This window comes from Opisthorchis viverrini (assembly GCF_000715545.1).
Source record: "Opisthorchis viverrini unplaced genomic scaffold opera_v5_25, whole genome shotgun sequence".
Lineage (NCBI taxonomy): Eukaryota > Metazoa > Platyhelminthes > Trematoda > Opisthorchiida > Opisthorchiidae > Opisthorchis > Opisthorchis viverrini.
The window spans coordinates 216,661-241,089 of NW_008751681.1; the positions used below are offsets into that span (position 1 = coordinate 216,661).

Here is a 24,429-nt window from a genome sequence, read left to right on the forward strand (position 1 = left end):
CAGAGACCCTTCAGATCGATGCGCGCATTCTTTCATGTGGTACGAGAGCGCGTAGACAGGTGACCATCGCTATGAGAACAGATCGTTAGGTCGAAAAGACTCCCTCGCACACACAACAGCCAGGGTGTACGTGGGAACATCGGTAAGGTGTATTAGATTCCAGGTAGCGAGAGTAACAGTGCTATGCGATAGTTGATAAAAACATTTTTTTCCAGATGAGAAGAATGTCTTATTAATTGATTTGGAAGCATTTGAGAGAGGACCCCGAGAACTACTAACCAGGAAATTAGGATAAATTTTAGCGTGAGGTTCATATGGACTTCTATTTTATGGCATTCTTCAACCGAATCTGCGGTACACAGGCCGCCCCACGTTTAAAGTAAAACGACATTCAAGAAATGGAAGTATATTTTCAGATACAATACCAGAGATAAAGTTGGCCTATCTTGTGGGCTTGTTTGTCAAATTCCCATAAACTTTGTTTCGTAATCGCCTATCAAATTTTTCGTAGATGAGGACGTATGCTGAGGTTCAAGTTGCAATGGTGCTAACGTGAGACTCAATCTAATTCCTGGCTGGCGATATTCTTCTGTACAGAAGTCAGCTGGAATCCTATTCAATACATGGAAATACCTTTAAGGCCAATAAGGACAGCTCATTAAGAGGTGTACTCCTCACTGAGAGTATTGCTCACCATAGGTGCGATTCAACGTTCATGAACGGAATAAGAGCGACATAAACTCAAGGATTATGCCGATTTAACTAACCTCTAAAAATGGTGAAACTCGATGTGTGTCGTCAAACTGTTTTCAGCAACCATGTAAGTAGTATCGCGTCTGGAGTAACAGGTAACTTCCAGGAAAATAGTTTTCAATCGTTGATGAAACAACCGCTGTGTACAGCTGAGAACTCCTCATCAAACAGGTCGAATATCCCAGTGAGAGAACACATGGTTCCTTCCGTTTGTCATCCTCGGCCATCTGCCCGTTCTCAGACGACAAAGCAAACACGTGCACTCATCGACCGGGCCCTTTAACCCACCCCCAACACAGCTCCAACACGCCACGATCATTTATTAGTGCACTGCTGTTGATGGTCATAATACTAATCAGAAGGTATATGCACTAATAAAGGTTTTTAGTATGGTTGACAGCAGTGGGTTGCAACACGTATAAAAATAGATACAATGCGAAATGGGAGCAAGTCAAAAAAGGAGCTTATCGTCTGTGAGAGTTTTTTGGTGAAAGTCCGGACGGCGGGAACGTGTTTTTCTCCGCAGTGCGACTGCTACACGTGTACCATAATCGTCCATGGACTTGTGGAGAGGTTGACATCCTGCCCCCTGCGCGCGCGCGAGTCTGTGTGCTGACTGAGCTCGGTTTCCCCATGTGTAGGTCCGTTTGCGTGTATGTGGGCTCTTCAGCACATGAGTAGTTGCTACGCTGACTAGACGATACAGGCGATAGTTATCCGATGGGTCAGCTTAATGTGACGTGATTTGAGTATGAAAAAACAAGTCTCGTGATCCAGTGAGCGACTATGAGCTGAACAGTCAAGTGTGTGGCTGACTGGGTAGCTACACATCAGGATATTTCCGTGATAGACAGAAAGTGAGTTCATGTGCACCCTATCAGGTAACCACGGTATATTTGTGTTTTGACAAATTTACTGAACTAGGTGTTTTAGTAGAATAAAAAATATCAATAAACATAACTGGGGGGCGGTCATTACCACGCAATACCAGCTCCTAATACATTTTACAGAGTAGTACTTTTTAGTGGTTCCATTTAGAAACAACTGATTTCGAGTAAAAAATACCGCAGTCCAAGCAGTGCTCCGATTCCGGTACAAACAGGCAATAAATTTATGGTGTGACAGATCCTTACAATGCTTTTCTGTTAGTTGTAACAAAAACGTCCTAAAAAGCCTAGCCTGGGCACATTTGAATTCATCTTAGCCACCTGTGAATCTTAATGAAATATGTTGGATCTTCTAACATATCTAAACCAATTCCGATATCACAGAACAATTAAATTACATGGACGATTTAGAAATTGATCGTTGTCGTACTGATTTGTCACTGTTTTGTCTAAGCAAGCTCCCCACCGGTAAGCTACTAGTTTGCCGAAAGTTCCGTGTGATTTTTTCTATCAGTCTGTAGTTAACCCAGGAGCTGACGCACAATGGTTAGTAAAGCAGATTACGAAAAGACCTATCGATCGATTCATTTACGAACCACCAGCGAACATTCAGTACTATGCATGTACTGAGACTGATCGATAACGTTGGATCATGTGTGGTACGCGTGTGCGTGTTGACCGATCATTTTCTGCCCGCATTTTGCACATGGATGATCGTGGTTTTTGTAGCATCCAATGCGAGTCGGTGTTCATGTGCATCATCGTGGGTTGACGCAAGTGAAACAAGCTGTGTATACACGAGGATTTTCGGACACAGCGCATTACGACTAACCACATATGGAGTAATGGGGTATGACAAACCCGTTTTATTTTCTATTCCTCTCATGTATTAAGAAAAGTGATGATACATCGTCAACCAAACTATTTATGCTGCCCAGTTTATCCCGTTTGAGGAGCTGCTCATAAGAACCGGCCTCCTACGCGTGCAGCATCAGTTTCTGTTTGAGTGGTTGGTGACCATCTCAACAACTCTAATTAGGACAAAAACTTCCCGATCGAGGGGGTACTCTAATTAAACACGTGACTGCTTTCTGCCTGAGTGCATGAAATCTAGCCTTATGCACAAACTACAATCGGTTGCATGGTGTGTGTGGAACATGAGGCAGACTCAATGTTACTTCATACAATTCTTCACTGGGTCCTGGGAGACAGACTACGAAAGCCACCAAACTAGGATAAGGATGGCTGAAATTGCAAGGCGTAGTTGTGGCTGGTTAACCGTGATATGTTCTTGCACAGCGAGTTCCGCGTCACGTTTGTTCTGAGGTTCGTTCTGTGAAGGCGAGTAGATCGATTGTTCCATGCGGTGGTTCACTACCGCTGTGACGGTGGATAGTGCTGATGAGGCATGCGACTAGTATGTGGTTCTCTCACAAATCCGCTTCGCGTCTATTGAAAAGTGAGATTTATTACGGAATTTGTGGAATTGCTTTGTAGCATTCGTTTATGTTTGAGTTCGGGAAGACACGTTCGGGAAGACGGATGCACAGTTTTTATAAACAAGATGCATATAAGAGTTTTGCTTCCTTGTCCAATAGTTTGTACCTTTTCAGTTGGTGTTTTCCAATAAATGACTCCGCGGCGAACGCCTTCTTCAATTCACCACTAGTATCACTATGGTGAGTCACCAGTATAGGGTTTGTGAGATTAGGAGTGTGTAAACACGTGCAAATGCATACGCTCACGGTGGGATGTCTATCCTTCAGACTGATTAGTTGGAAACCCCCTGACATCTCAGTTCAAATTTTTCACGCCTAATAGCCAAGCTGTTCATTTGCTCGAATTCCATTCAATTATTGAACACCTCAGGCTTTCGAATTCGCGTTATCGGTTCATCAATTTCAAGCCGAATAGTTCCGATAAGTTTGGAATACGGTTCAAGATGCTTTCCAATCCCCGATGACTATGAAGAAGGGTAACGGAGCCAGTTTTAGACCACCGAGGAACTTACTGCCTAAAAGACAACTTGTTGTGGGAAAATGCTCAAGGACCTTATGGAAGCCCCTAGAGAACGTAACTCATTAAAAATTCAGCAATTGTGAGAACATTTTCTAAGGGAATGGTGCAAATAAACAATCAGTGTTGTACTGTCACACCATGTAGGTCACCTGACTGTTGAAAATGCACGTTGATAATCCAGTGGAATTGAAAGTATAAATATGTCATCGGCAATCTTGTTCTATAATAGAAGACAATAGTGTGACGATACTTGAGCACTGTGTCGGGGATCCATTCCTCTCTCTGTGTGTCGCGTTAGTGACTGCTTAAGCGTTCAAGGACACTCAACCGGTGTTGATAACAGTTGATACATCTTACCAGACAATTCGTTGATAATCTCATGTATGATGCAACTCCTATCCCTTGTGAAAATTTAATAAAGCAACACAGACCTGAGAAAAAATTGAAGAACTGTCTGAACAGTAACTGGAGTGGTCATTATCTGCTAGTTCTGCAGGACTACTCTGTGAAACTTGTTGCTCGAAGGAAGCCCCGATGATTGATGTCTCTGTGCATACATCGTTCCACGACGCTTTCAATAAATTTGACAGATTAACAGACAATCGAATTTTGGCAACATTTAGTGATCAATGAGTTGGTTTTGTCAAAGCAACCAGCTGTGGTATAGGTTACCTCCATTCCGCTAAAATGGTAAGGTTCGTGTTTAAGAATCAGCATATAGGAAGTAAAAGGCAAGAGGCCTTCGAAACTAGCTAATCCATGTTCACTTAACCGTGTTCGCCGTACCTCCATATTGGCAGTGACCGGGCAGCAAATAAACGAACTGACGAGTGAGTAGAATTCGGTTTTCAACTGAGTGGAGGCAATCTACGTTGTAAAGTGGAAAAGCAGTGTACAGCTGTTTAGTCCTTATTGGGAATCAATAGGAGCGCGTGAAACTCCAAAGAGTTACGAACCCGCGACCTTGCTCTCACAGCTGGACAATATTACGCCACTCATCTTCCATTACGGTTCCCCTGAATAATATCGATTTCGTACAATTGTCCAGTGAGCTGACAACTCATGGTAATCACGAATTTACCACAATACCATATTCTGTGAAATCACAAGTGAAATGATGAAACCACAGCGATCAAATCCTAAATCTTTTACCTAATAAAGGCCACCTGGAGGATGTACTTACACCGAGATAAATAGGTTGGCGTCAATGAGCAGTTGGGTTCAAGGCCAAACAAAACCCACAGGAAACAACAACTGGAGTCGCGTATGCACAATTACGATGTCGCAGCTGGTCGGTATTTGTATCAGGATAACCATTTAGTTCTCATAATGCATTCATAAAGACGTTCACACCTGTGTCTCTTGGTCAGATCAGCGTGACCAATCAGCGTGGTTGCAAGCCGTGGCCAAATGCTGGCCACCAAACAAAGGCGGTGTGCTAATAAAGGCCCTGTGTTCCTGTCGAAAAACGAGAACAGCGTCGGACGAAATTCTGAAATATGTAGAACGCATTCTAAGGAGCTTTGAATCCACAACCGTCTCACGCTAATTTCGTGTAGTTTGGTTTCCAGTAGAACATAAGGTTGACGGAAACTCGGGGACTGTGCCTACCTGGTGAGCCCCAGAAGGGCGAAACCGATCGTGAGCTGTCGAGGAGTTTTCAGCAACCTTATGACTAGTACGTTACAAATATATACGTCTTCCTGTAACCTTGGAAGGCGTAATCGAAAACCAGAATTTCAAAAATCCTTGCCACAGCTAGTCGATCTGGTAGACTTTTCTGGGCTTCGGTTTGATGGCGAAGACAATTTCCCAATGCAGCTATTTGCTTCATCGAATTGTCCGACTATAGGTTCTGTGAATGACGTTATGCAAAAATACCTTTGCAGGTTTGCTGCTTTTACGGATTCATGTTACTGTGTGATATAATTACATAACCAACAAGGTGCTCATCTGATAGATCAGAGGCTAATTTTTCATGCGTGACTGCTTTGGAAAAACCGGTTTTCAATAGTGAATACTAAAAGGAAGTCACTTTCTGGTTTATACATCAACGAGTGGGTATTGAATAATGTACTGTTATGATACTGGAGTTGTCAGCCAGATGCCTGTCATCGGTGCGATAATGTAAGTCCGAATATACGTACGTTTCAACCTATATCATTACGCAGTTGCTACTACGTGGGTTGGAAACGAAATAAGGTGAACAATACCGAGTGAACTTGGAACCTCGCATCACGGAATGGTGAACAGGCAAGCTAGATTCGAAAGCTCGCAAGATTTCGTTTGATTTCTGTCCGGAGAAATACGCTGTGATCATTCTTGGAAAACTGCTTGAGTAAATGTAGTTTTCCCGTGACACCATACTTCGGCATACCTCATCGAGAACACTTCAACTCAAGACGTCCCCTCCTCGAGGTACTAAATTGCGATACATCGCAGTACTGCAGCCCTACTCATAGACAAGTTATTCTCAATATACTGCATTATTGGATGCTATATCTGGTTTAGCCGCATATTATTACAGGCAGCAAAGCCAGTAAGTAGTACTAGGACTTCAATACCATACAACCACGTCAGTTTAGTTGCACTCCTTGATTCCATATTGTGGTTTGAGATATTTGCTTTCAAAGTAAACACGCAGTGCATTAAACCATGTCCTCAAAATCCTAAAACAAGAGTCTTAACTCTCGCTCTTAGCGGTGAATGAAAATATTCTTACTTGAGGCCATCTGATAAGGTGAACTCAGGCAAGAGCTTCCCACTGACCTTCGTGCGTCCGCGGGGGTTAGCGTACAGCACTTCAAGGAGGGTGAAGAATCATAGACACCACAATGATGTCTGACTGTCCACAAAAGCAAAAGTAATCTCCACTAATGTTGGTTGCCGGAAGCAGTATCACTGTTCCATAATCGGTTGGAGGGTGAATATGTGATCAATCCGTCTATTAGTGGAACGTGTGTTCGGTTAAATCTCAAAGTCTGGGACCAGAAAGCACCATCGATACAACAGCTACTAGACCAATGTCACTGGTTTACACAATGCTCACGTTCCCTTAGTGGAAACAGAGGAAACGAAGGACTTACAGCCTCTCTTGAAGGAGCTTGAATGCGACTGTCCGGTTCGTGTGCCTTCTGATGTTTAAGAAGATGGTACTTCTTAGTTTAATTTATCTGACGGGCATCTAAAGCTTATGTTTCATTCACTCATATGCACAATCCCCAGAGTCTTTTGCAGGAGGCGAAGAAGGAAGGTTCGAAACTTACTACACAAGTTTCGTGAGGTGCACACTACTTATAATTCCCAATAAAGATTAGACAGCTGTACAGTGCTTCTAGGCCTTTCAGCATAGAAAGTCTTCACCTTCACACATAATTCTTCGTTAAAATTGTCTCCATTGTTTGTGCATTTGGAGAGGGGATTATTTAGTTGTTGAGATATCGCTTGGATGGACGCAGCTTTGACTGCATGTGACTCGCATTCCAGCCAAGGGGAACGGTGCTTTGTTTTGTCGGTGTGGACGATGCGCGTGCTCTAAGCAAAGTGTAGACTTAAAGGCCATGTCCACATTAGGCTGATCAGTGTGAGCTGTTCAAGGCAACCGATAAACAGTTTCCTTTAATTGTGCTGACAGTTTTGTGCACAACAATTTATAAAGCTAATTGGCGTTAATCAGGGAATTCAGTGAAATCTGATATAAGTTTGCTGGCAAGTTGGAGGCTAAGGCTAATTGTTGACCTCAAAAATGATGGAATCGGTGGCTGGTTGTTCAGAGTTTCCTTCGGAATTACTAGCCGCCGCGTATATGGAAGAAAATGAAACTTGTTTTCCTGTAGTAAAATCACTCCCAAAAAGGGCCACTTATGGTTTTTTGAGATTCTCAGGCGAATATGCTACTTAACACAGTTAGTGGCTTAATGAATGACTGATGTGGGTTCCCTCCGCACATACCTTGATCAAAGTCATTTTCGTGCTGTGCGGGTGCCGAAAACCATCACGACCACGTCTCAGCTGTATTTAACACGAATTAGAGTTACAGAGTCAGACAGCAATTTAAATATAGCAAAGACAAGCGTTCTTGATTACGAGTACCGCCCAATCATGGAGATCGTTGATCGACAGGCACCTATTTGTAAGGATAGGTCACGACCCTACCAATTTTACAGAAGGGGCACCTTAGGCAATCTGGAGTTTCCGATGAAAAAACGGGCTTTTTATGACTTTCTTCATCGTCTCCCACGTCATACACAGTGCCTAGACCTCACAATAAGAAATGAACTTATTTGCTTAACAGTTTTTTAACGGAAGAATCACTTATAACCCAGCTGAATCTCTCGTTTTTTTATGATGTTTCTAAGCAAGTGAATGTGCTGTACTAGGTCAACTCATGTTTCAGTTGTTACGGTATTCGAGATATTCCGATGCGTGCATGGATGCAATACGCCACACGTAAGGTTCCTGAAAACTCTCTGACGGTCCACATCATAAATGAGGGATTCAGCTGTCTTCTTAGTGAGTCTCCGGCGAAACATAATTGGTTTGCAAATGAGTGTATTTCGCTAATTTCGTGCACTTTGGGTACAAGTAATACAAATGGTTGACGGAAACTCTAGCACTACACCTACTTGATGAGCTCCAGGAAAGGTGGTAACAGTCATAGGCTGTCGAAGAGTTCCGAATACCTTATGACCTTCTTGAGCGCACACTTTTTTGCTGGAGAATGAGTAAACCACTTTCCAAAACCTGGTTTTCACTTATTTTGTACTTTGTTTGGATGAGCCTCAAAATTGTTTCCTATCCTAGAATTATGCGAACTAATGTTTTCGTAGTTCTGTGCAGTCTAAATTTAAACTGAGTTTTAATAAGGTGAACAGCTGAATTGGAGGAGCGTGTTGAAAATTGGAATTTCATAAGCTGGTTTCCCGGAGCGCAGTTGGGTGGATACTACCCCGTTACTTGCGTGTGTTTACGTAGCTTTTGACCACTGCTCTTTATCTCTTGATAGAATTGAATAATTACGAGGCAGCTGTCCTGTGAGCCCATTGCTTTTTATGTTGTTTCTTGGTTTGCTTTCCTTTGGTTTGCTGGGTTATCAAGATCATTATATTTCCATTAGTTTTTTCCTTGCTCCAAGTGACCCGCTTTCAGTTTGAATTGCGTTGTGGTCTCAATTTCCTGATTTTGATTGGCTGGTTTCAATCTATCCTGTGTTAGTTAGTATCCTTGGGTTTGACCGGTTAATCCAATGCTCACAATAAGCTCCTCTGCTTCATTAGCAATTACATAACTTGGTCAGTTATGTCCGTCTGTTAAATCCAACTTTTCTGCTTCTTCTGCGAGTTTTCCATCGGGTTTCTAGCGCAGTTTTACGCTTTGTAGTTCTTCAGTTCTCTTGTCCCTTGTGGTTGATAGGTTGGATTGATTCACAAATATTTTATTCGGTGGACTGCCATGTTTCCAATAATTCACCTTGCTTCTTTATTTTCCCCTCAGCCAGTATGTGACCGTCGTTCCAGTCGAAACCGTGTCCTTCCAAAAATTTATGCACGGAAATAAGCGAAAACTGATTGTGGGTTTTCAGGAGCGAATTTGTATTCATGTCTTCTGATGGAGGATGGCTTCCATCGCTTTTCCCTGCGTAGGTTCTGTCGCACTCCCCGCATTGAACCTTGCAGATGATAACATTTTTCATCTCGAGATCCAATTTTCCTTCTGGTTTCCACAGCGCTGTCCGCAAGTTATTTGAAGGGTTTACAACGTCATATCATGTTGTTTTGAATGCTGTGCGTTTATTTTTAAAATGCTGTTTTACGTATGAAAGTCTGATTCGTTTGTCTTCCGTTTTTGCTGTTGCACTAATCGTATTTAGTTTTCCAAGCGGTCGAGGACTAAAATTGCTGTGGTATACATCTCTCCGAGAAACTTTGTACGGGCGTATTTTTAAACTTTGGACTCTGTAACGTTGCGGTATGTATCGATCCGCTTGAAAAGTGCCCAAATACAGATATGTTTGTGATGGTTTGGGTGGTTGCTGTGGTGATATCGGTTTGTAACTGTTCACTTGGTGATCTAGCCGACAGGATGTCCAAAAGTGACAGTTTTACATTGTTTTCTTCTTCCACCGTGAATCGGTTTTCGTCACACAAAAAACCTATCTAGTGATTGGCTTATTTCATGTGGTTTTCTGACAGGCTTGGATATGGTGTAATCAGTTCAAACATCTAAGTAGTCGCTTCGCGAACAGACCGTGACAAATTATACACGAACAGCAGGGTGGGACTTTACATCCCAGATGCGGATGAAGCGGATCGTTAGCCATATATCGCATGCTCACCACCATACACAACGACCTCGGTGACAACTACAGAGGCGATTTCTGGGTCAGGGACTTCATAGCTCGCCGGAGGCAGTAAACGTTCCTGAAGCACAAATATACGGTGAAGTCAGATTGAAATAAAGCAAAAGGATGTGTATTACTTATAGTGAGCTCGCGATGGCTCAGTGACTAACGCACGAAATTACTGACCGGAAGAACCGTGGTTCGAACCCATGCTCTGCATATCGACTGGTCCTGCGAGGCTTGAGCTCAGTGACTAACGCACGAAATTACTGACCGGAAGAACCGTGGTTCGAACCCATGCTCTGCATATCGACTGGTCCTGTCGAGGCTTGAGCAACTTGGCAGTATCTCGGCTGTTCAACCACTGAAAGTGAGTTGCACACTCAAGCGGAATTCACACCAGTTACTCGTCGTGGATTATGGCTGATCTCTTCGTCACAGGCCTGCTTTGACCATGGAATACCGATCATTATGCCTCTTTACATGAAAGTTACTGAGGCGTATATCAGAGATTCCGATATGTGGCTCAAACAATTTACCTACAGATGTATGTGAAATTTGTCAATAATCTACAATCAAAAACGCGAGCTGCAAGTTCACATCAAAACAAGACACATGGTTGCGTGTAGTTGCTTTCCAAGGCCCATGAACTTTGGCAGTATCAAACAACGTGAACTATTCTACTCAGGTAATGGCGACGTGTGGTTGTCACATATCTGTCAAACTCACTTATACTATTCAGTCACAATGCACAAACCAATTTACTCAAAATTTGGTGATAATGAAGACGTGCACAATAGCACGGTTTCCAGTAATCGATTAGGGTATGCGAATGACACTCCGGTGTGCCCGAAGGACAGCAGTCGAGAGTTGCTGATCGTCTGACTTAACAAGAGTGCAGTAACCTCAGAAGTTTAGTGAGTTATCTGACCAAGTACCATTTGGTCGCATGAACAAGCCACTAAATTTCGTGGGAATATCAGTGTTGAGTAGGATGTGTGCGCTTTTCTGGCGAACTACACAGTTTTTGTGATGCAGAATCGTATAACGAAATCCCCTTCGCTGAAGTATAAAGGCGGGCAGACGGCCGGAACTTAAAAACTACATGTCAATAGGGAAGATCAGTATGTGCGTTACATGAAGGATGCCTCCCTTGTGGACTTTTAACAAGAGGACCACTCAAAACCTATGGATCGCTTCTCAACAGTCTTTGCCTGCGGACCACAAGTGAGGTAGCCACAGGTTTTGAGGAGAATGCGGCCCAGGTTAAGTTCACTGCAAGTGAAGTTTTGATGGTGTCATCTACTGTCCGCCCTAGTAGCCCAGCAAGGCCTCTGCAAATTTATATCAGAAGTGAGAGGATAGGGAGTGATGCTGCGCACCATCACAGAAATCTTTTCAAGCATTTACAAGAGCCAACATAAGTAGTTGACTCCACAACCACGCTAGGACCAATGACAGTGAAAAATACATCCCTGAATTGAAGATATCATGCGCACCCCGGGATTATTCTCTCAAATGGGCTGATTTTGCTGGTGAATACTCAACACTTCCACCAGTTTCTCTCCGATCCTCAAAACCAGCATTGATAATCAGACCAAAAATGGAGACTATTCAGTTTGGTGTACCTTTCTTTTCATTGTTTGGGCGTGGCGGCTTAAAGGTCAATTTTAATCCTCAGTATTGAACAAGATGGTTGAGTGAAAATCGCCTGTCGAACTACCTTGACTTGATTTCGTCTACGTACAAGACAGCCCTGGAAGATTCGGTACTTTTGGAGCTTTCGCAATGTTCTTCACATCTCCTTGCGCAGTTAGCCAAACGGAGTAGGTTAACTTTTCCTCTTATTTTTCGACCCATTTCTTTCTCATATTGCACTGACATTACTCATGTGAACTGATTGGTCGGGATGAGCAGTAAGTCCTGGAGCTAGGTGCTCCTTCGACCTGACCAAAAAACTAAGAGTGCAGTACACATATCGTTTGTCTGTCATAGGCTTATTCCCATTTGTTCCGGGAATTGAACTATTAGCCATGTATTTGTGCCAACAGCTTAGTGAAACTAGACCACTAGTGAACTTAATCTCCCATGATTTATATAAAGCACCAGCCACCTACCTAATCTTAGTTGTATGTTTTGCCCACGCCCAAGCCGTCAATCTGTACCGTTTGTACCATTATTACAGAGTAGGGTAGGATGAGTAACAAGGGGGGAAAATCCTCGTAAAGCGGCAGACACAAGTGACGGGTTTAATGGAGGGTTATCATCTAGATGCACTGGGAGTGAACGTTTTGTAGGTTTGTGAAGAGTTAGACTTTACATGAACAAAAGTAAGCAGAGTAGCGAAAATTTCCAAAAATAGGCTGTGAAAGAAATACAAAGGTGCGCTATGTCGCTAGGGATGGTAGAAAGTTGATAAAGCTGGTTAGATGAGCACAGAAGGGACCAGATCTGATGAAGTTGTTGGTGATAGTTGCTTCACAAGGCGAAAAAGTGTGTACAAGCAAACGGCCAGGAAAGGGGATCGATTGGGCGTAAAATTTCACAATATGTTTGCTCAAGAAGGGATAACTAAGCAGAAATTTCACCCAAATGTGACATCAGTGCTCCAATTTGGGGCAATTTTTTTCACTTATTTTAACTCAATAAAGTTCTGATATGTCTAGAAAACCAGCCCCACGAAATGATTTCGTTTGTTAGTTAATTTAACTTTATTGGGGGGACTCAGCCCAATAGGGCTGAGTTTCTCACTTTTTGAAGCTTTTACCATCAAAAATAAAGAAACAATCTTTTTCTACAGGAAAGCGTCAGGACTTTGATGTGCTTTCATCAAGATAGGGTTTTGAAAGGTGTCGGACCAAATGCAGTGAATAAAGTAAAGTGGGGATTAGTGGTGCATCCCATGTAGATCCAAACTGATTCCATAACTTTTGTTACACAAAAGTGACAATTCTCATTTTATGGTTCTTAATCGATGCATTTGAAACTGGCAGATGTACTTTAGAATACGGGGGGAACAACTTCTCCGCGGTGAAGGAAAGCACCAAAAGAAAAAATAAACGAACAACTTTTGGAATGTTTGGTGCAAATGCAGTGGCACAGTTTCGAAATAATGTATGAAAGGTACCATGCGAGACACAAGGTTTCGAAATGTTGAGTTGAGCGAAAGGGTATCAGATTCATCATTTCAATGAAGAAAGATGCATCAGTTGATGATGAGCTGAAAGAAAAGATGATCAGGAAAGATGAGCTGGAACTGACTCTCAATAAAAGAAAATTTAGACTGGTATGAGTTAGCAAATAAAGGAACAAACTATATATGGTTGTTGTGTGGTGATCTTTGAAGTTTCGAGTGAGGGAACCAATTGTAGGATGGATTAAGTAGGAATTGTTTCCAACCAAATTCGCATCGATGAGTAAAACATATCTTGTCATCCAATTGAGGAAGAAGCAAAGACTTATGCAGTTGGAGCGCGGAAATGTCTCACCGACAAGTAAATTTAACCAATTAGGAAATGGTCGATAAAAAACCGTCACTTACGGATTCTGAAGAATCATTTTTAAAGGAATATCTTACAGATGACTAATATCTCTACAGGCCTGCAAATGTGAACGCACACTAATTCGAACAACGCAACAAGGAGGCTGAAATTCGTAGGTGCATTCATTTCATACTGGTTCGTTAGTACCCAATTACAAATGAGTTGAAAACACTTTTTGGGGACCCATTAGCCGCACAATGCTCTTAGCTACAAAACCATTGGGGATGTGATAACAGTTTGTGCGCCAAAATGTTGCATTTTGTTACGCGGGTGCTCAAACTAAACACCACCCTAATTCACGGTCATATTTTCGCAGCTCACCAAATTTCATTGTCCACTGAAGCCATCATGCCTCTGGCGGAAGAAGTCTGGTGGAATACTTTTCAGCATCGCTGAGACCCTGGGATCTCCAGATGGGTCTCAAAGGTTTGGACTGGTACTCTGAACTCAGTTGCCTGTCTGCTTTAGTCTATCACCGACACGTCGTAGCTTCCGAAAATTCAATTCCATTGTGCACATACTGAGCACCCACTTTTTGTCTTGTCATTTCGGTAACGAGGCTGAAATCATGTGGTACAGAGTGGTTAGTCGATGATAAAATCGATAACCATGGAAATCATGTACATTCCAAGGTAACCTTGGTTTATGTTGAGTCCCTTTCAGTAGTGATGTACTTACCAGCCAATATGAAATGAATATATTTACCAATTAGGTTAATTGAGTTGAAAACCTGTGTATTGACCAGGAATTCCAGTCATCCAGAGCATTAGTCAATCGATTTTGTTGTGACAACTATCATCACCCGTGCCTTTTTACTGTACCCTAATTTGCGTAGCATTTTCACGCATCGGTTTTCTGTGCGCATTCCATACACAATAAATTCTTGCATTACATTTGTTGTTGGTACGTTGGGCTTCATTGAAAACATGAGAAACATGAGATTCAGCTGGGTTCTAGGTGAGTATCCAACAAAACCGCATTGGTTCGCAAATGAGTGTATTTCGCTAAGTTCGTGCAATCTGAGTTAAGTTTGACGGAAACTCGGAGACTGTGCCTACCCGATGAGCCAAAAGAAGGGCGAAACCGGTCGTTGGCTGTCGAAGGGTCTTAAGCAACCCCTGGAGTAGTGTATTACGTCTATTAATGGATACATCTTTAGTAGTGACTAATATTTGCTGTCTCACCAGTTCTGACCAGTTTGTAAAAACACTAAACAGGATTTACCATGTTAACCTTCAGATGGGTGTTGAACTTATATAGTGAACATGGTTTCCCGTTTCAGGCACATGACCGACGCTGTTTCGATGTGAGCGGAGTTTACCCTAAGCCAGAATTTGGAGGGCAAAGCGAAATCCCCCTGAACCAGACTGTTCGGTTAGCCACCGTAGCCCCAGATGGCAGAAATAAATCAAATTCTTATGTTATTGGGAGCTTTTTGCATTTTGTTCGGGAAAGCATCTTCAAGTGAAGTCACTGTATTCGGGCTTACTTCCGGCAGGCGTCATTTTGGTCCAGTTTCATTCAGCCTGCAGAACAGTAAGTTATGAGTTGATGATGCCCAGATAAACTGCCGCACATGAACTTTCTACCTCTGTTGGAACTTATCTATCTATCATTTTGGTATTACACTTTACTAAGGAGCAAGTCTGACGTGTGACCAGAAGTTGTTAGCATCTGTTGCCCCGTATGGTAGTCACCTTGATTCGTGGAGGAGAATGTACCCTTTTGTCAACTATGTAAATTTAGTTGAGGATGTAGAAAACTTTGCTTCGAACAGCTGAGAACAATTCAAACTAGATTTTACCTATCCAAATTATGTAGATAGCCAGTTTTGGGGAGAAAAAGCGATGCTTGTTAACCATATCACGCCCTAGTTTCCGTCGATGTTCAGTCCTATCCACTGAGCTGGGATGATTGAGAAATGTTAGCATACTAGCAGATGTGAGTCTGTATGACCACTGGTAACCTCACTCCGACAATACAGGTTTTGTCCAGAGTATGAAACAGGCCAATGTGTAGCAACCTGTCCTGGTGTGTTTCGTCGTGACTTTATCCTTCCAATCAAACTGGGGAGTGTCTGTTCACACTGGAGCAAAAATCAGAAGTGCAGAACTGTAAATCCTCTTCGCATGGTTGAGTGGGATAGGGTGAAGTCAGCTGATGAAAATATCCCTTCGGTTGTCGGGTACATGTTCTGAGTCTGATGGTGCTACAGATTCTTCAGTATAGCCAGTAAGGTAGAGCGACAAACGCTGATAACTTTACCCACTTAATTATCTCATATTTCATGTAAGGTGATAAATTAAGACGCAGAAATCTCCTCATTAACCAAAGAAAGGGACCAGCCATTCGTCGAATTCGGTCTTGACTACTTTTACGACAACTGCATCTCACACTTTGGAGCTGGCAGACAGCACTCAAGGTATTCTGAAACTGGCTAACGTTTCTACTGAGACGTATATTGTATGTCCCATTCCTCAAGAACCCCGAAATTTATTATTGAAATGTGCTATGGTCTGATGAACGGTTTACCATGAGAATACAATCGAATGAGATGTGTGACTCATATCCGCAGGAATACACACATTTTTTGAATGAAAGTAACTTTCCTTCTGGTGTCACGTCTACATTGGGCAGTCCGGTCTTGTGTCCTCGCTTTGAGTACGGCCCACCGAGAGCTATGATCGTCCATTCCTTCTGGTGTCACGTCTACATTGGGCAGTCCGGTCTTGTGTCCTCGCTTTGAGTACAGCCCACCGAGAGCTACTGACCGTCCGGCTAACTGGCTTGGATCATCTTCATTAATCTACAATTGCTACTAGATCAGCTCTGTTGGTTCATCTGCGTCAACCCCCTAGTAGGGGCCGATTTGCGGTGTACTTTGGATCAGCTGATTCGACAGCACCGATGCACGGCCTGACCCATGGGAAGATTCGATTCCTGTTTCGCACTAGTCTGTCATGCATTCACACGCCGAGGACAGAACAGCATCGACGGTTCTCCATTTAGTGTTGTGTGTGCCCTGAGTGGATGCATAGGTTTGCACGGGCGTGAAGCAAAGTAATCACCGGCAAACTAATCCAACAGTTTGGGATTTGTAGACGGTCGCAGATTGCATCTTTTCAGGTACAAGTCCCTCTGAGATAGATAAAACGAAAATAATTTCCTCAAAACCATGTTGAGGATTTTGTGAAGTTTATTTCTGGTCCAAATTGGTGGCTCGATGTTTTTGTTAACAGTAATTTGTTAAAATGTGAGAAAGTTTAGTCACCAAACTTACGAAGTGTTATACTCAAATTACTCCAACATGGAAAAGCGTGAAATAAAGTGATGTAGTATCTTGTCCTAATATGCAAGAATATGTGTGAAATTTAACTGTCTATGGTAAAGTACGCATAGTATATTGTAAACCTACAAAGCTTATATAAAAACTAATGATATAGGCTTGGGAAAATCGGTTTTCTGAACCAAAGACACTCTGAGAACTGATGATGAAGTTCTTCGACTCTGAAGCATACATACGGTACACCTATACACCACGGTTATAAAGGCTAGACTTTATGGGCGGTACTGGGAAACTGTAGGGCAGAATGCACCATGCTGATGCGTTTTAATTTTTCTCTCATTTGCTTATTCCCCTGATATGTTTTTACTTCGCGTAGTCCTGGCGGTTTTACTTGTTGTTCTGTGTTGTCAAGCTACAAAACTCGACATCTATTGTTCGGAAACCCAAAACGATAAGATCAGAGCATCAGCAGAGCGGTTTGAACAGATTATTCTACGGTAAATGTACGCATCGAATTCCTTGATCTCGTGCCAAAAACACCATGGTGCATCTAAATCAGTCTCACCAACAACGCCCGAGAAAAATTTAGCGTCCAGTTGTTTCTCGGCAGGTTGGGGGCGACAGATGTTCGCAGCTAGGCAACGTCGACAGAAGATGCGAAATTTAGTCAGTAACATCTGGAAAATTTCATCAACGAACAAATTAATTCTCAGTGAGTCGGTGGGATAGCCCATTTTGTTGATAAACGCCAATATGAGCCTGGAAATTTGCAAAACCTAGAAGAGCCAAAATTTCTATCCATAGTGGCTGACTCAATTTGTTGCAATGGGTTCAACTACTGAAACATCGTGAGTAGCTTATCATTAATCAACCTAGCCTTTTAAGATCGGTGGCAGACTCAGTGGGAGCGGTCTACCAAGACGCGAGGAACTGTTATCTTGACAGAACACTACACATAAGGTTGAAGTATATTCAACGGCTTACGACCGGTTTCACCGTTTTTGACGCTCACCAGGTAGGGATAGTCTTTGGGTGCCCGTCAACTTTGTGTTCTACATAAATTTGAATTGGGCACAGCTCGCTGAGTACACTCATTTGCAAACTAATCTGCTTCAACGGGGGAGGTTGATTTAAATTCCATCTGAAATTCTTGTTTGTTATATTCTTCGACCGATTCTTATTCTTTGCGGTACACACAACTCATTAGGTTGTTGAAAACCCCTGGAGAGTCCACAACTTGATGAACTCTAAAGAGGGTGAAATCGGTCGTGGGGCTGTCGAAGAATGGGCACTATGGTTGGTGCAGTGGTTCTCTGATTGTCTGAACAACCAGTTACTTGCGTTCACTCATACCGTGGTTTTCAATAAAGCTATTGAATAACGAAAGCCGTCTGCGGGAAACATTGTTTTTGTTAGCAACATTTTAATGGAACTCCCACTCGTGTGGTGTCTTCTATCACACTGCTATATGAGGGAAAATAAAAAATCTACTTCGATAAATGCACTCATTTGCGAATCAGTTTGGTTTTCACGGCTTGCAAATGTGTGTATTTCTCGAAATTAGTCCAATTTGGGTTCAAGTGGAACATAAGGTTGACGGAAACTCGGGGCTGCGCCTACCTGATAAGCCACAAGAAGGGTGAAACCGGTCGTAGGCTGTTGAAGAGTTTTCTGCAACCTTGCGAATAGTTTCCTTCATGAAAAAATCCACTTACTCAGTTGTTTCTTTTCTGAAAAAAAACCACTTTTGGACTTGATTTCACGAGAACTGAAGTTATGTTTTACTAGTGGCTTCTAGAGATGAAGTTCAAAGCTGTGGTGGAATTCTATCATTTCATCGTCAGCTCCAACATTATCCTCTGGGGCGTTGTGCTTGGATCTTGCGATTGTTTGTATAATAATTACGATAATGAAGAAGAATTAGGCAAGGTCATAATGAAAGGGGGCATAAATTAGGACACCATAAGCTTACAAAACATCGCGGTGTTTTAGATGTGGTTTTAGTTAGTTGCAACAGCGTATTTGTACTACAATTTCGATACCTATCCCAGGCTTATTCGGAGACCATGCAATACTTGCCAGTTTGTTTGTATGCAGAGAAGATCTACAGTTAAAATGAGTTCAGATATCATGTAATTAAAATTTTCTGTATATTGAGATGAAAAATCTCACCAAAGTTTACACCTCTGTATCATTTGCTGATGAGTGGTAGCGTCAGCTCAAATTACAGGGACCAGACACACATCCGGTTCAGCGGATTAGACGATATCATTCACAGATGGGCAAACAGCTTTAGTCCAACCGCCCGTAGCTGAGAGGTCACAGTCGTGTGACCACGTATCAACTGGCTTCTAAATCCATTTAATTCGCAACCACGTGATGCGGTTTCCGCAACTGAAGCATAACTGGCGCTACATCTCGCCTAAGTGCGATCTAATCACTGCCGAGTGGTTGTGTTCAAACTGTAAGTTGGGTGTTTGCGTGCTCGAAACTCTCTGAGTTGTGTTAACCGACCTTCTGAAGCTTTGTTAACCGAAAATTACTTTGGGTATCAATGAAAGCCCTGTTGCTACATTACTGAAAGAATCAATCCTGTCATCAGAAAGTGAACAAGAAACAAAGTGATTTCGCGAGGCCATTGGAAGAAAAAAAATAGCCTTGTACTGGGAATGGTTGAGCCTTGTTTGCGTGCAACCAAACCAAACAGAAGCAGGTGGAATGCCATCAGTTTGATAACAAGGGAGCGATTAGAAGGTTAGAGAGGAATACATTAAATAGATTGTGGGACTGACTTCAGGAACTATGAATTCAGATTTGAGGTTATGTTACAAGCATTGAAAATTCGTCCTAAATGCTATTAAGCTGTCGGGTATTTTCGGAGGGAAAAGAAGACTACCGGCTGAGAGGTTGTTATGATCCAAACAAAACACAACGTGAACAGTACATAGTCGCTAAGGTCAAGCACGGACAACCTGATAGTGCTAGGATGCTACGTCTACTGTTCCTAGACACACACACACACGCTCTCACACACAAGAACATGATCAATATAATCAACTTGACTGGCCTCAAATAAGTATCTTCTAATGAAGGAAACTACTCACAAGGTCGCTGAAAACTCTTCGACGGCCGACGACCGGTTTCCTCTGAATTAACTCTTTTAAGTTTGGGACAGTTTGATCAACCGGACAGTTTTTGCTAAAGTTTCTCACAGCCAAATGGCGATCAAGTTCCCCAAGCGACTTTTTCCAATGACGAAAGACAAAAAGACCATTAAAGTCTTTGGCCATGTCTTGGCCGCGCACCCGACAAGTTATGAGTTATGAAATTATAGGTCCTACTCGTGCAGAACGTTAACACGTATTTGAATGAATACAATCGCCAAGAAGACAACTGATGAAGAAAGAACAAGAACAAGAACAAGAAGAAGAGGATGATGGTGATGATGATGATGATGATGATGATGATGATGAAAGATGAAGAAAGATACCATACCAAACCTAACAAGGTGAATAAAAATGGGGACAAACCTCGAATGTGATTTCACTCACAAACACGTGGAGATACAAAAATACTCAAAGTCGATAAACAGAAAACAGCCACTCAGTTCACTTATAAAGGCGAGTCAACGGTTCTCCATAAGAGATTTCGCGATGACAAAGAGAAACGAGGAGTAGGCAAATCAAGCAGCACGCCGTTCGAAAGATCACTGATAACCACGAGCCTCAAGGAATCTCCATTTAAACACGGGTTTTACAGAAATGGTTGTAAGTTTTCAGTATCAAACTGGACAGTTTCTTAATACTAATAAATTGGTCTCATACGTTTTCTCCAAGCCGACAGAATGAGGCGAGTGGTCCGTTGGTTGTATCCTAGAAGAGAGTTTCGAAACTGGAAAACTCAGAAAGTGTGATGACAGAATGGCGTCGCTCATAAAGTTAATAATTCATTGCCGTGTAGTAATGTTTGCAGATGGGCTTCAGTGCTTTCTTTGGACCTCTTTTGTATAATTTTTTCTGGAATCATTACGCGCTTGAAATGTTACATTTTTCTTCCCTTAAACGATTGATGAGTTCCACCCCTATTTTTTGTGTAGGACGAATAGTGCGTATATTTTCTTATGTGAGTCATCTCCTCAGATGTGGTCACATGATTTTCAGAAACTTTCAGGCTGAAGCGTGAATATGGGAATCAAAGGAAATTACCTGCAGTATTCAGTCTGTATGCAACTGATTTTAAAAATTTTGAAAGTTCGCCCAGGACAACCGAAGCGTTAGACTCTAAAATCCGCTTCAACTACGCCGTATTTTTACCTTAAATCTTATCTTATACATACCACAAAACGCGTAAGTTATTTACTGAGGTTCAAGCAGGATTTGGTGCAAAACACCTTAATCAATAATCGTTGGAAATGGAGTGAATTGAAATGGAGAAACGTTATGTTTTTGTAATGCACTACTCATAAGGTTGGTGAAAACTCCTCGACAGCCCACGACCCGTTTAGTCCTTCTTGGGGCTCATCAGGTAGACGCAGCTCCGAGTTTCTATCAACTTTGCGTTCTACTTGAAACCAAATTGCACGAACTTAGCGAAATGCACTCATTTGCAAACTAATTTAGTTTTTTCGAGAGACTCACCTGGAACCCAGCTGATTCTCTCGGTCTTGATGTTTCCAGGCAACTGAATGTGCTGCACCAGGCCGCCTCATGTTCCAGTCGCTACGATATTCGAGATATCGCAATACATTTATATTTTTCTACTGCATTACTCATACGGTTGCAAACAATCATTACAAAAATATGTATGTATTGCGATATCTCGAATATCGTAGCGACTGGAACATGAGGCGGCCTGGTGCAGCACATTCAGTTGCCTGGAAACATCAAGACCGAGAGAATCAGCTGGGTTCCAGGTGAGTCTCTCGAAAAAACTAAATTAGTTTGCAAATGAGTGCATTTCGCTAAGTTCGTGCAATTTGGTTTCAAGTAGAACGCAAAGTTGATAGAAACTCGGAGCTGCGTCTACCTGATGAGCCCCAAGAAGGACTAAACGGGTCGTGGGCTGTCGAGGAGTTTTCACCAACCTTATGAGTAGTGCATTACAAAAACATAACGTTTCTCCATTTCAATTCACTCCATTTCCAACGATTATTGATTAAGGTGTTTTGCACCAAATCCTGCTTGAACCTCAGTAAATAACTTACGCGTTTTGTGGTATGTATAAGATAAGATTTAAGGTAAAAATACGGCGTAGTTGAAGCGGATTTTAGAGTCTAACGCTTCGGTTGTCCTGGGCGAACTTTCAAAATTTTTAAAATCAGTTGCATACAGACTGAATACTGCGTTACCTGGACGAGACGTCGTGTCTCCTAATTGGTGTGTTCCTGAGATTGGATGCGACCAACGTCCGTATGTCTGCGTACAGGCTTTGCGTGAATGTAAGCGCGACTGGGTGTGTGTGTCCGCTGGGAGGTACCTCCGTTTGTTGTGTCACTTGTGTTGCGTCGTTGTTGAGACTCGCGCTTCACATCTGGCCACCATTTTGTGGAAGTCAGATAAACAGGATAATGACTTTGACAATTACACTCATTTGCATAACAATTTTGTTCTAACGGGGAATTAAAGTGAATCTCGTTTATGATATTCTTCAAAGGAATGTTACATCTCAGTATACTTTCGATACAGTTGGGCTGAGCTAAGTTTGCAGAAGTTCTACAGAAGATGGTTACCAGTTTGACTGTCATTTTGGATTAATGGACGACCACCATGAGAGCGGGAGACAAGATCCGACTTAATCTAAACTCTCACGTCTTTGTGATGAGTAGCCATGGGAACAGAGACAGTGCCGTTTTCTACAAACAACGAGAAAGTAGTAGATGCTCCACATATTCTCATTCGCATACTGATTCGGCTTTAACTAGAAAACCAAATGAATCCATCTGAATCTCTCGTCTTGTTTCAGTTAGTACAATACTCGAGATATCGCAGTACATTATTTAGACGTAATATACGACCCAGCAAACTTATGAGTAGTGCGTTACGTCTAGACGAGGAGGGGATGTGACTCGGATGGACATTCCTACTCCAGGGTCCGGCCTTTAGTTAACTCACGTATGACTTCGAATTACCCCAACAGGGTACCAGTTACCCGGGCTATAAAGTTCCGAGAACTTGTAGTCAGGGGATCACCGACAGCTGGAGCGCATGTCGATTTGGATTACGAAGAAGCGTTCCATGCGTGACCTGAAATTAACCAGGACAACACTGGTTGTTTTGACAGCCGTCCAGAGTATGTACTGGGTGGTTTTGAAATTCGCATTGTAGTAGAGTGGATCTCTGTTGCATCATTTGTCTGTAAAAGTGACGGTATTGATCACTGAACGGTTCGCTACGCTTTTGCCCACTGCTGATCTAATGCTTACTGGCATGTGGGTGATTGGATCACATATGTTTCCCTCTGTGTGAAAGAAAAACTTGGAGATAATTGTCTTTCACCTTTCGACAGCAATATCTTAAAAGGCCAGCCTAAACAGAAAAGCGGTTTCCAGGATGCGTGCTAGCTTATTTAAGGTGGGTAAACTAAACTCATCAGGACCACACAAATAGTGTTCTTTCATCTGCTGCGGCAGCACAAATCCTTTGCCCTCGATCAGATAGAAAGACTGACCGCCCCAATTCTCTTATGTATCAAGATCCCACTGGCGTAAATTTCACCCAAAAAGAGTGGATACGAGCAAATCGCTTTTATACAAACTCGCAATCCTGACGACGACTAACGTAGTCACACAATTTCTAGTCTTTAAAGACGCCTTACTGAGTGGATAGTCATAGAGTTATATCTGCTCCGCTCCCCTCATGACAACTCGTCGTCCTGTTCGAATTCAAAGCGCCGTGTATTGCTCTAGGAGACTGAGCTGTTCATGGCCTCTATATCGGTGCAATGTAACTGTTGAATGTAACTAACTTAACCTAATGATAATTCCCACATTCATTTGCTTACTCCGCCTATGTACCTTGGATCTCCAGTTGTTTTGCTTATTCGTACCCGCCACTCACCTTGCCGCAGAGGCCATCCTGTCCGGCACTTTTGTATTGACATGTGCCTGTGTGTGAATGTGTGCTGCTGACCTACTTACCCATGTGTGTCCACGTCCCGTTTGCTGAGCCTGCCTTGACTTGTTTTCTCATGGGCTCCGCGTGACCGCACGTTCAACGAGACCGTCGTTGGAAGGAACAGCCTCAACGCACGCTACGGAGCCATCATTCCGCTCGCCGTTGTTTGGTGTGCGGACGTTGACACTGCACTGTGCCGGTCAGTGACAGACCTGTGAACCTGTTGACGCTACGAACGTGAACAATTGAGGTTTGCTGTACACATTTGCTTACCCTTTGTGTAAATAGTACCGTAGAATTACGAACCCAATTCTTCCTTTTGATATTCGGGATTGTTGAACCTACGCGTCACATAAAGTTCCGTATCGGGAACCTCAACAGTAATGCCGCCGCTGCCACTGGTTAGGAGAATTTTTTTCAGCTCAGCGGACTCCAGCAAGGTTCCTAGAGGAAGGTACCTTTGTGTTGAGGTCAATGATCTGGTTGCCCT

General features: G+C 42.6%; 1 protein-coding gene across 1 annotated transcript in view; it reads right to left on the reverse strand.

The window, feature by feature from the left end:
• The window catches only part of T265_02130 (hypothetical protein), a gene marked incomplete at both ends in the record, with an annotated part of 55,791 nt that extends 31,892 nt beyond the window's left edge, over positions 1-23,899 (reverse strand). Inside the window, 3 exons of the mRNA XM_009166304.1 lie at positions 16,610-16,679; positions 17,393-17,586; positions 23,883-23,899. Of these exons, the coding sequence (XP_009164568.1) occupies positions 16,610-16,679; positions 17,393-17,586; positions 23,883-23,899 (281 nt within the window). The remainder of the gene's footprint in view (positions 1-16,609; positions 16,680-17,392; positions 17,587-23,882) is intronic.
• Positions 23,900-24,429: the final 530 nt, after the last annotated feature.